The sequence below is a fragment of the Pseudogymnoascus destructans genome, assembly GCF_001641265.1.
Source record: "Pseudogymnoascus destructans isolate 20631-21 unplaced genomic scaffold scaffold_3, whole genome shotgun sequence".
Lineage (NCBI taxonomy): Eukaryota > Fungi > Ascomycota > Leotiomycetes > Thelebolales > Thelebolaceae > Pseudogymnoascus > Pseudogymnoascus destructans.
Window position 1 is genome coordinate 1,315,674 of NW_020167522.1, and position 12,535 is coordinate 1,328,208.

The 12,535-nt window shown below is 50.8% G+C and overlaps 1 protein-coding gene across 1 annotated transcript; it reads right to left on the reverse strand.

The window, feature by feature from the left end:
• Window positions 1–1,241: 1,241 nt before the first annotated feature.
• On the reverse strand, window positions 1,242–3,836 carry VC83_01684 (uncharacterized protein; the record flags this gene model as incomplete). Its single annotated transcript, XM_024465358.1, has 3 exons — window positions 3,505–3,836; window positions 3,156–3,419; window positions 1,242–3,107 (listed from the first exon to the last, which is right to left on the reverse strand). The coding sequence occupies exons 1-3, from the start codon at window positions 3,538–3,540 to the stop codon at window positions 1,242–1,244; spliced, it is 2,166 nt and encodes a 721-aa protein (XP_024327166.1). The 5' UTR covers window positions 3,541–3,836.
• Between the last annotated feature and the right edge of the window lie 8,699 nt (window positions 3,837–12,535).

Genomic DNA, 12,535 nt, shown 5'->3' on the forward strand with positions numbered 1-12,535 from the left:
CCGTCGCTGCCAGCGCCCTGATGATGTGGGTGCGCAGAAAGAAGTTGCTCACCTCGGTTAGACGTGTCACGAAATGTAAACAAAACATTGCAGGGCTCAGTCTCAGTCGCGCAGTCGCCAAATCTCGCGCAATCACGGGACTGAACGATTACTCCGAGACCACGATGGGCGACCTGTTCGATTTGGAGCTCTCTCTCCACACACCAGCTTCACCTTCCCAATCAGCCCGGTCTCAGAGCCCCCGCGCGACCCTCTCCGAGTAAACGGGATTGTCGCAGAGCCGTCGATTACTCTAAGTCAAAAGTCAAACGTTCCTCTCTTCCCTTGCGTCGATCCGCCGACCAACCCAGCCTGGCCGCAGCGGTCCGAAATCCCATCCCGGTTGCCATCCTCCATCTGCAGCCTCCACGGCGTAACAGCACAGCAACCACGTCGCACCAAGGCTGCTGCAGCATCAGCGCCCGCATGACCGATTGCGGTTAACAGCTGGCTCCATCCTCCGCAATCTGAGTGGTGGGGACAATCCGCGAAAATGTAACCTTGGGGAGCAGCCGCCTGCTGGTGGCAGATATACGATGCACATGTTTCATGCATTTCCTTCGCATGCAGCTATGGCGTGCATTGGGCATGCTTCGACGGGACCCTTCAGATTCTCGCGATTCCCTCAATTCAGGTCTCCTGATATGCGTCGCAGTCCCCTTTCTTGACAATTTCCGGCTCGATCGTGACATTTTTAAGGGAAGGGTGGTGATTCCACGCTGTCAGACGGGTACGTTACGCTGAGACGTGGAATGGCGCTGCTTCCGGCGTTATCCTGCTTATCGGGTGAGACATTCCGCTGGATGCGGCCGCGCAGCACGTGTTTTTGAACGTTTTGAGGGCTTTGCTTCGCGTTTTCCAGCAACAGGGGCGTTTATAGATCACGCGTTAGGGAGAACAGGGACTTCAATAGATCATGCTTCCTGCGAACGGTGAGAAGGGTGCGCGTTTGTATGCAGGGCTTCGTGTTTGTTTTTTGGCATGGAATAAACATGGAACACGCGTGAGCCCTTATGATATGACGCCGTAGACTTTAACAGCTTTTTGCTGGAATACAAAGTGCTCTCATTCTATCACCCCCCTTTTTGCAAATCTGCCCCCAAGCATCTAGATATAAAAGTTACAATCTCCTAACAAAGCACTACCATTCCATAACCACCATTCCATAACCATTCCATAAACCCTATAACCCCTCTAGAGTATTACATCCCACTCCCCTCCCCATGCCCCTCCTCCTGTCCCCCCTCAACCCCATGAAACGCCTCCCCAAACGCGCTATCATCAACCAAATCCATCCCCCCCTCCAACTCCTCAAACCCCGCCAGCGCCTCCCCAGCCGTATCCAGATCATCCAGACCCGAGAAGTCCACCGGCTCCGCCGCCTCACTAACCCTCGGCGTCGACGCAGCGGTCACTCCCAGTGCGGCGGGCGTACCAACCTGCGCGCCAGCAGCGGGAGGTGCGAGTGCGGGCGCTGTGGGTGTAGCTGCCACTGATGCGGGAGCGCTTTGGGGGACGTAGGTTTGTTCCTCAGCCGGCGCAGGTGCAGATGGCGCAGGAGCAGGTACAGGAGTAGGAGCCTGACGTTGCGCCTGGACCACTGTGGGCGACACGCCGCCCTGTGGAACAACAACCCAGTCGCCCGCGTCGGACTTCTCTCCCTCTTGTGCCGTTCCGCCCATCTCGACATCCGGCTGCTGCTGCGCCGGGCTAGGGGCGGAGGAGTTCATAGTCGACAAACCCTGGATGTGGTGCGAGGTGTAGCTATTCCCCGGTGTAGTAGCAGCGCTGAAACCGGTGTGGAATTGATCCAGCAGGCCGGCCGCGGATCCCATATCCAGCTCGTGGTCAGCGACGAGGAGGCTGCTGTGCGCGCTGCGGGGGCTAGGGGCTTGTGGCGAGGCGATCTCACAGGGGACGTAGGGAGCGGGTTCAGGGGATGGCTGGCGCTCTTGGAGACCGCCGTCGTGGAGGCGGCGGAGCTCTTTGACGGCTGCGGTGTGGAGGCCGAGGGAGGCTTCTAGCTGTGCGACGATGTCGTCGACTTTTGCGGCTGTGGAGAGCGCGGGGGGGGGCTCTTCGGAGTCGGAGTCGTCGTTGGAGGGGAGTTTGCCCTCGAGACGCCAGTACTCCGTGCCGACGTCCGATGGATCGTTCACGGCGGTTCGTAGGGCCTTCTCGGCTTGAAGTACAGTGCCGTTCTTGGCGAGCTTTGCCATACGCCTCGCGTGACGTCTCTTGAGCTTCTCAACCTCCTTGTTGTCTGCCTCAATCTTCTCGCTTGCTCTCTTTCTGAATTCATCCGCCTTGCCGGGGTCAAGATGACCAATGTACTCGTTCTCACCGCCTTTTCCGTCCTCGATATACTTGGCAGAGTTGTATGTCTCGAAGATGCCATTAGTGACCTTCTTCAGCTCGCCGCCAAGGCCGAGGCCAAGGTCGACGGGTACAAGATGGTCGATGGGGATGGGCGAGTTAATAACCTCATCCATCCACTCATGGTTCTGGATGTATCTGCTCTGGCTCACCTCCCTTGGTGTCATATGATCAAACATATCGCCTCGGGACGTATCCTCCTCATCGTCCATCATCTCGACAGGCGCAGCCTGAGCAGCCGCGTGCTGCTGGTTTGGCTGCGTGCGCGCACGCTTCGGTGCTGGTCCTGGCGTCATGTGCTGAGCTGGGTATGCCATTTGCTGCGGCGTGCGTGTCTGCATAGGGCTGAAGTACGCAGGTGCTCGCTGTGGTGACCTGCCCGGAAACTGGATCTGTGGCCACTTGCTGCGGTCATGGAGCATGAACTCCTTCTGCTGGATCTGTCCCTGGCTCTGGAGGTAGGCGCGCGTCTGCATCATGGACTGGATGCGCATGTCGGTGGGGATGGCATTGGTAGGCACGCGGTCGCCAGGGCTGGCTGGGTAGTAATGCGTAACCCAGAGGCTTGGGTCTGGTGCTGGGCCGCCTGGATTGGTGAATTTCCCTGGGACCAGTCTGTATCGTCTTCTAGCATGTGTCGCGACCGCATCGCCGGGCGCAAATCCTGCCTTGTGTTGGTATATCTCGAGCAGCTGAAGCTGTTAGAACTCGCAAGTAAATGATTGTAGAGGGCCACATACAAAGTTGTCCATGGGCATCGCATAAACCGTCTCAGCACCAGCCCAAACGTAACCATCGCTTGCAAAGTTGGTTCCCGCCTGTGCCTCCGGCTGCCATGTCAATAGGATCAGTCCATCCTGAGGGCGCTCCAGATACGTCCAGTAGAATGGCGCGCTCGAGTTGGCAATCTTGGGCGCGGAAAGCAACCAGTCGGCGATCTTGCTCTGGTGAACCGTTTGGAGTGTCGGGAAACGATAGACGGAGAGACAGTGGACATGGGGGAGCTGTGAAATATATCAGCCACCCGGTTCAGCCACGGGGAGAGGGTGATGGGAGTGAAGTGAGTTGATTGGCAAGGGAGAGACTTACGAGCTCAGGAGCGATCCCCTGGGCCGGGTTCTGCATCGCTGCGAATCAATTCGGTAGACACTTAATTGTGGGAGCCTGTTAATTCTAATTAAGCAGTCCTGGATAATAACAGTCGTGGGATAAAGCGTGCGCAATTGTCAACGATTGTCGATAACTTGCCCCGGACGCGAGGCTCGAGGTTTCGCTCAAATGGACGGATCAACTTTTAGTGTGTATATCACGTGATCGGTATTATTGGTGCCACAGTGTTGGAACTGCGTTCCTGGTAGTACGCTGTAATCGTTGGTTCTCAAACCACCGCCTGGAGGCGGTTGGCGAAAGCGAACTGGGACGCGAAAGCGATTGTGGGACACTTCCGGAGCGGACTCACGACGCGACACGACCGACCATGAACATGACCGACAACGAGCACAACTACAACCACAACTATGCCGGTAGTTGAAGTAAATAAAAATGAAGCTCTTTTAAATGCCATTGAATTTTTAAATGAAAACCCAACAGAGAAGAGTGCTACAGTAGCACGGATGTACAGAGTAAACCCAAGTACGCTCCGGACTATACGACTACGACAACGACGCGCATCACCACAACGCACCGCTGTGCCACGCGGAGGCCAGAACAGAGTACTGTCTGATGTACAAGTTACAGCTATACAAAGATACATCCAACGCTCGTACGAAAATGGGTACGGTGCAACTAAGCCTATGGTGTTCAGTGCCATCTGCCAACTACGTGCAGCAGAAACTCCAACACGTGCACCACCATCACAACGGTGGTTCCAGACATGGATTAAGACACAACAACACAACTTCCATACAATAAAAACCCGGCCAATTGAAGCAGCACGGGTTGCATCTCATGAAGTATCAGCTATTAAAGAATGGTTTTATGAATTTAAAGATGTGTGTAATCAACTAGATATTACTGCAGGTGATATCTACAACTTTGATGAAGTTGGATTCCGTGTAGGAATGAGCACCGGTGAACATGTGTTGGTACCATCTGCAGTAAAGGAGGTAAGTTGTTTCTACTTATCTTACTTTATATTATTCTAATATTTATAGCTTTATATACAAGCTCCAGAGAACAGACAAAGTCTTACAGTTATAGAGACAATTTCAGCTGCTGGCATTGCACTTCCACCGTTCCTTATTATACAAGGAAAATTACACATGGAAAGTTGGTACCATGACAATCTACACGGTGATGAGAAAGTTGCAGTATCCGATTCCGGATATACAAACTCTGAGCTTGCAATGGAATATCTACAGCATTTTATTCAACATACACCGTCTATAAGAACGAAATTGTTAATAATGGACTCTCATGTCTCACATGAAGTTCCAGAGTTTATAATACTTGCACATCAACACAATATACACTTACATGTGTTTCCGTCTCATCTTACGCATATTCTACAACCGCTAGATGTTACTGTGTTTGCACAATATAAACATTGGCACCGACGTGCAATTCAACAAGCAATCCGGAATTTTGATACAGATTATAATGTTATATCTTTCTTTAGAGACTTGTCTACTATCCGTAAGCAGACATTTACAAAGGGTAACTGTATCAAGTCTTTTAGAGATGCAGGTATTTGGCCACCTAACTATGAAAAGATTCAAGAGAAGGTTGCTATATATGCAAAACCAGAAGTTTTAGAAACACCACAACGCGCATTTCAAGCAAGTTATGATCTTTCAACATGGAGTCAAACATTTGATAAGATCCTTAGTTCACCGTCACGGCAAAAGTGGGCATCTTCTTATACTGAAATCCAAACTCAGTTAACAGAGGCTGAGCTGTTCCAGTCAGAGCTTGTACAAATTACTACTATTATGACTGAGCAACGACAGCGGAAGGTTAGAAGTCAGAAATCTATTCAAAAAGGTGGTGCTATTACAGTTGAACATGCACGGCAAAGGATTTATGAGAAGAAGGTAAAGGAGCAACTTTTAGAAGAATCACGGGAGAAAAGAGAGAGAACACGCATGGTGAACGTTGAGCGTAAGATGCAGCTCCGTGCTGGCATCGATGCACGGAAGGCAGAACGTACACAGAAAAAGGACCTACATGAATTTCAAAAAAGTAACCCAGACACGGAGCCACCAATTGGCTTACGTACAGAAATCATTGACCCGGACGTTACACAGAAGAAACGTGAGGAGGAGGAGGAGGCGGACCGACTGTTAGCCATCGAGGAGAGTGGGTACGTGAACTTTGCAGGCTTGGACTACGACATGATTCACGATGCAAGTGACGGTGGCTGTGATGATCAATCACTGCCTGACAATATTGATCCAAATCTTTTTTAATTATTTAATTCTATAACTTATATATATTTACAGCATTGTTACGTTGTCAGTCGTGTTCATGGTCGGTCGTGTCGCGTCGCGAGTCCGCTCCCGAAGTGTCCCACAATCGCTTTCGTGTCCCAGTTCGCTTTCGCCAACCGCCTCCAGGCGGTGGTTTGAGAACCAACGATTACATCGTAGCCTGCATACCAACTGTGTATATATAGGGGCTTCGCCCCCCGTAGTTTCTCAATCAAGTCGTCAAACTCCAATTATACGTTCAACAGGTTATGAGCCCGGGTTAGCGCACGACGCGCTACGCCAAATACACATAATTAACGGCTTCCCTCATAGCTCTCGTAGGAGAGAGTAGCTATGTTGTACGATTGAGCGAAGATGTCGCCGTTACAGAAAGTCTCCTTATAGCCACCACCACATAGCAGAAGCAGCACCGATTACAAGACAAGTGCAGGGCACACTAAGCAAGTGACTACTTTAAACGTAAGAGCTAGGAATACTGTTAGGACTTTAGTTTGGATCAACTAGACCCTATAGGGGCATAGCTAGGACAGACTAGCTGGATATAAGGGTACGCAAGCAATTAACACTACCATAGCGATGGTACGTAGGTAGCAGGTAGCGAGCGCCGTCATACTATAGATAGGATGGGCTAGGAAAGAGGGATAGGCAGAGACTTAGGTTTAGGAGGAACTAGAAGCAGGGGCGCTGTTGCAGAGGCAACATAGTATAGCATAAGGGGCATGTTAGAACTGTGTTCCTAGTAGTATGCTGTAACGCTGACTTCTAAACAATAGAAGACACAGAGGTTTCTTGTGTAATGTTGACTTGACAGAGGAGGCAGGGGATTAGACACAAAGGCTTTCCAAGTAACACGTTACAGTATTGTAAAGAATACTATATTGAGTTGAGCACGAGGCTCCTATCTAAGGAAATACTATCTACTTATATAGTGGCGTCGTGCCAAAGGGAACTGTAAGGAACTGTACGGGTTCTAACAGTTCCATCCTAAGGAACTGCAGGAACTATAGGAACTGTACGAGTTCCAACAGTCTTCACAGTTCCATCCTAAGTTCCGCCCTAAGGAACTGTAGGAACTGTAGAAGTTCCAACAGTTCTCACAGTTCCCTCCTCCAGGGTGACGTGGGGTCCTGTAGCATGACCTACTCGACTAATAGCTCTGCCGATAGCTGTAACAACAATGTTTATTTATCCCAAATTTTCCTATTTGGGACCCAGTTAGACTCTATGATGTCAGGAAAAGTGCTTGGCAGTATTAACACACTGATAACGTCTCTATTGTTCTTAGATGTCCTTCGCCCTATATATGTCTAGTTGGGCACGATGGATAACAGCATGGTAGAGGCCTATGGCTTTTCTCGCTAGGTTTACTAGTATGATACTATGGATCTAGGTGTAAGGCAGCCCATTATGTGAGGCCGCCCTGAACTCAGGGGCTGCCTGGCAGTGGAGCCACTAGGGCTCAGTAAACTAGGGCATGTAGGAATGTAGGATATAAGGAGCTGGAAGCCTCAGAAGGAGGCCTCCGCTGATAGTCGCTGTACATACGTAGACCTACTGTCTTGCAATATGATCTCACTTCCTGCCTTCTGACCTGGTTCCCTGGACTCCTGTGAGACCCTGGGCTTACACGTTACAATTCTATCGGCTCAACCCATATCCAGCCTACCAGTTCAGAATGGCCAGCCAGGAAAGAAGGATCACCCGGGTGATCCTGGGAGGAGCGACGCTGACCGTAGAAGCTGTAGGAGCCAGACTTGAGGCCTACCGCCACAGAACATCTATATGACAGGCATGCCCCAGGATATGGCCTCAAAGCTGGCCGACCTTCAGAAAAGAATAGACGAAGAGAGGGCCTATATCAATACTAGGAAGAAGCCGTACAGCTATTCCGACGGTCGCACGGCGAAGACTATAGCTCCTACCCTGAGGAAGTAAGGGCCTTTGCAGAGAAGCAAGCCCAGATCCAAGAAGAAAGTCGTCGGAAAAGGCGACGCCAAGAGATTGAAGAAGAATGGGTAGGACCCCAAACAGAGGATGACCACGAGACTGCCTCCACTATATCCAGGGAGGTAAGGCCAGCCCAATGTCCAATGGGTAGGGTCAAGGAACCCAAGGTGTACAGGGGTGATTCTACCCGGGAACTCAACGAGTTCATGGCCTCCCTCCGCACCATTTTCCGCTACCAAGCAGGGGCCTTTCCGACCGAACAAGCCAAGGCCTTCGCAGCCCAGTACCTAGAAGGCGATCCTATAAAGGAATGGGACAATTGATGCGCGGCCCAGGTGTCATACTGACATTCGTTGCAGTCAGTTTGCTATCAAACTCAAGAGCAAACTTAGAAATCGCCTCCTCAAACCTACAAGTCACTATACATATTTTGGCTTATCACACCAACAACAAGAGCAATACTACTCAACGATTGCTACAACCCTCTATGATTCATTACACGTAATTGCTCCTTAGTTACTGGGCCGATATGACCACATAGCATATCTCTACAACCCTCTATGATTCATTACATGACATCACTCCTTAGTTACTGGGCTAATACTACACATGACATATCTCTATCAACTAGAGGCCTAGGAACATGAACGATAGCTCCAAAAGCTTTTACAACTGTCTATGATTTATTACACGTCATCACTCCTTAGTTACCCACAAGATTGGTTAAGTTATGACATAATTTGTCTATAGGGGTGCTCTGACCTTGGACCTCCTTTCACTTCCTATAGGCTAGAAACCTAGGAGATGGTTCTATGGGATTCTCTTACGTCGACTACAGTTACCAAGCCTGGTTAGTCATGGAAAGTCTTGGAAAATGAGAGAACTACACTCCTTTAGCATAAATAGGATTGCCCTTTCCTTAAGAAAGGGTAAGCAGACAATACAGTAAATTGACTATCACATACTTCCACGTCTTTTCCAAGCTTCCAAGCATTGATTTGGTTACTCCTTGTTTCTGAAAAGTCAGTGAGGTGCTAACCTCTGACTTATCCCTGAGTTCTCAGACTCAACATTTGTTACAACTTGTCTAAACCACTCCACTATATCATACACCTGATTGCTGCGTTGTGGAATAGTCTAAGCTACGACCCTTTGGCTCTGTTTCCTAAGACAGTGTGTTGTCTTAGTAAAATCATCCCTTCCTTGGGTGGCTAGATTCTCACATCTGGTGCACCCACCATTACACCAGGGCGAAGGGTATATGGATACCCTCAATACCACTGGTTTCGAGGAGTTCCTTCGGGACCTCCACATCGATCCAGCGAACCGGCAACACATCGCAGCCCTCAAGTACAATGGCGCTCTCCAAAGAAAAGGCCAGAGTATATGCAAATTCGTTGCCTACCTCGAGGATTTGGAGCGGGAAATGGAGCCGTATACCGAGTCGCAAAGGACTACCCACCTACTGACGAAAATCCACCCAGAGATGAGGCAGCGACTCCTTGAAGGAGGGTATGCAGAGCATTCCTCTACCCACAGGGAAGCTGTCAGCAATATCATAGCAATGCTGGAAATGAATAACCAGTGGGTAACAGAGAAGAGCTCTACCCCCGACAAGCATATGTCGAGGGAAGACAAGGAACACAAGAACGGCTTCCAAGGAGGCTTCCGAGGTGGTTTCCGAGGAAGGAGAGGCAACTTTGGAGGCCGTAAAACCTCACAACCTCCTAGCCAAGAATGGGCACAACTGTAATGGTGGGTGCACCAGATATGAGAATCTAGCCACCCAAGGAAGGAATGAATTTACTAAGACAACACACTGTCTTAGGAAACAGAGCCAAAGGGTTGTAGCTTAGACTATTCCACAACGCAGCAATCAGGTGTATGATGTGGTGAAGTGGTTTAGACAAGTTGCAACAAATGTTGAGTCTGAGAACTCAGGGGTAAGTCAGAGGTTAGCACCTCACTGACTTTTCAAAAACAGAGAATAACAAGATCAATGCTTGAAAGCTTGGAAAAGACGTAGAAGTATGTGCTAGTCGATTTACTGTATTGCCTGCTTGCCCTTTCTTAAGGAAAGGGCAATCCTATTTATGCCAAAGGAGTGTAGTTCTCTCATTTTCCATGACTTTCCATGACTAACCAGGCTTGGTAAATGTATTAGAAATCAAGTGCGACCCACAACTAGCTTGCTAATCATGTAGTGAACGTAAGAGAATCCCATAGAACCATCTCTTGGGTTCCTAGCCTATAGGAAGTGAAAAGGAGGTCCAAGGTCAGAGTACCTATAGACAAATTATGTCATAACTTAACCAATCTTGTGGGTAACTAAGGAGCGATGACGTGTAATGAATCATAGAGGGTTGTAGAAGCTTCTAGAGCTATCGTTCATGTTCCTAGGCCTCTAGTTGGTAGAGATATGCCATGTGGTAGTATTGGCCCACCCCCTTAAGGAGGAGATTTTCTTAATAACTTGTTCAATGAGTGTCCAAATGATATGCCGTGATGTATGTAGCATAAACAGATGTAGTAGAAGAGTTTGCAGCAATCGTTGAGTAGTATTGCTTCTGTTGTTGGTGTGATAAGCCAAGATATGTATGGTGACTTGTAGGTTTGAGGAGGAGATTTCTAAGTTTGCTCTTGAGTTTGATAGCAAACTGAGTGCAACGAATGTCAGTATGACAACAACAACCAGCGCGTAGACAGATGCCATTCCAGGGCTGAGACTCGAGGTCAAGCCAGAGCTCAGGCACCTGTTACAACTGCGGTAAGACAGGCCACTTCGCCAAGGAGTGTCCAAGCCAACACACAGGCTTGGGAGGAGTAAGGAAGCTCGACACTATGAAGCAAGAGTAACTCTCAGTCGCCCTGACCCCACAGCCTACCACCAGGAAGAGGATGGAAATCGAGGTGGAACTGAGGGTCGGGTCTGAGTGGCATACGGCAAAGGCCCTCCTTGATTGAGGTTCTGACGCCTCGACAATACACCCTCTTTTCGCGAAGGATGTGGGCTTGGTGTGCCAGGACAGAGCCCTGTCGAGGGCCTGTAAGGACACAGGGAATACGGCTCTCCGTAGGTGCATATGGGAGTGCGAGTCGGAGGTGATGCTGTATTCTATCCTATAGGTCTACTACGAAGGATACAAAAAAGATGAAGGTGTCACCCTGTATGGCTGTTCCCTTAAAATACCCGAAACCGCTCCGACTCAGCTAGCTCCCTGTTTGCCTAAGGCTTCCTTACGTTATGTGCCTAAGGCTGTCAGTCGCGACTGACCCGTAACGGCCCCGAGTCTCGATGGCGCCACGTGACGGCCGTAACTACCCCGAGTAAGGAGGCATCCTTACACTACCCCCCGCCTTGAGAAGGTGCTTTGTCCTCAAAGCACGCAAGCCGAGTAGCTGCCGCGACGAGCCCTTGTTTGGGTTGGTGGGTGAGGTGCGGGCGCCAAGACTAGAATGCCCTTTGTTTGTCCAGAAGGCTGATGGTGGGCGGCCGTATAGGCACTGGAAGTGGTCTGAATCCGTTTGCGCAAAGTCGCGTCTTTGTTGTGTGCGCGGCGATTAGTGTTGCGAGGGTCCGTATTGGTATCGAATAGGGTCCGCGCGGTATGTGTCGAGGGGGAAATTTCGCGCTAACCCGATTCGGACGGCTTTGTTATAAGCCAGAATATGAATTCGAGCTTCGCCCAGAACTTGTTGTTTTCTTCACAACAACGATGCTGAGCCCCCCTCCCGAGACTGGTAAGTGGCCCTTCCGATGGTACAGCTGGATGCTAACAGGTTGTTTTTAGATACAAAAACACAACGAACGATTTGGTAGGTGACGGAACCGCGCTGGCGCGGTGGTGATAACTTGGGTTGGGCTGACGGGAAATCGCAGATTTCCAATTTGAAGATGCCGGTTCCCCCTCCTCCCGGCGCCCTCACTGTGGCTTTCCGCCAGCAGTGTATGCGCTGCGTGCGCGCCAAAGGGCGCAAGAAGGACGGAGATCCCGCCGTCTCGTGTGTGTGGAGCTTGGAAAGCTCCAAGTGTGAGCGCTGCGTGGCCCAACACGCAACGTGTGTTCCGGTGGGTTCTCGTTTGGTTTTCGGTTTTGTGGTTTGTCTGTCTGCCCGTCGCTGACCTCTGGAGATAGATCTCCTGGTTTGCTGGCCCGGAGTACCAGAAGCTCCTGGCTACCGAGGCAGCAACCCCTCCCGTCCCCGCCGCCATCAAGGCCGCTGCGGCGGAGATTGGGCGTGTGGTCACATTGGCCACCGCCAATATGCCGAAGTTCCGCTCCCCGGCCGAGCTTTCGGCCTATATGGAGAGTTGCGCCCTCCGCGCCGCCGTCGAGGACGGTCTGGAGGTAAGTTTTCCGTTTCCCTTGTGTGTTTTTGGTTCTCACGCTGACGACCGTAGCGGGTCCGCCAGGCCGTGGCCGTCGTGGGCCAGAAATCGGCCCTGATCCTGGTGAACCAGGAGAAGGAGATCGCTGCCCTTGATGGGGTGGCTTCTGCGGTGGATGCGGTGGGGGAGTTGGTGGAGAGGATCCCCGACGTCCTCGCCGCGGCGGCGAAGGTGGGCGGTGGTGGGGGGAAGAAGAGGAAGAGGGGGGCGGAGGTGGAGGAGGAGGGGGTGACCGTCGACCTTGGGTGATAGGCCCTGTGTCGGAGGGAACTCGGGCGTGGTCTTTCGCGTGGGGTCACTTCGACCCTTCGTCTCTCATGGTGGTAGCCGCTTGTTGCGACGCCGGTGAGACGTT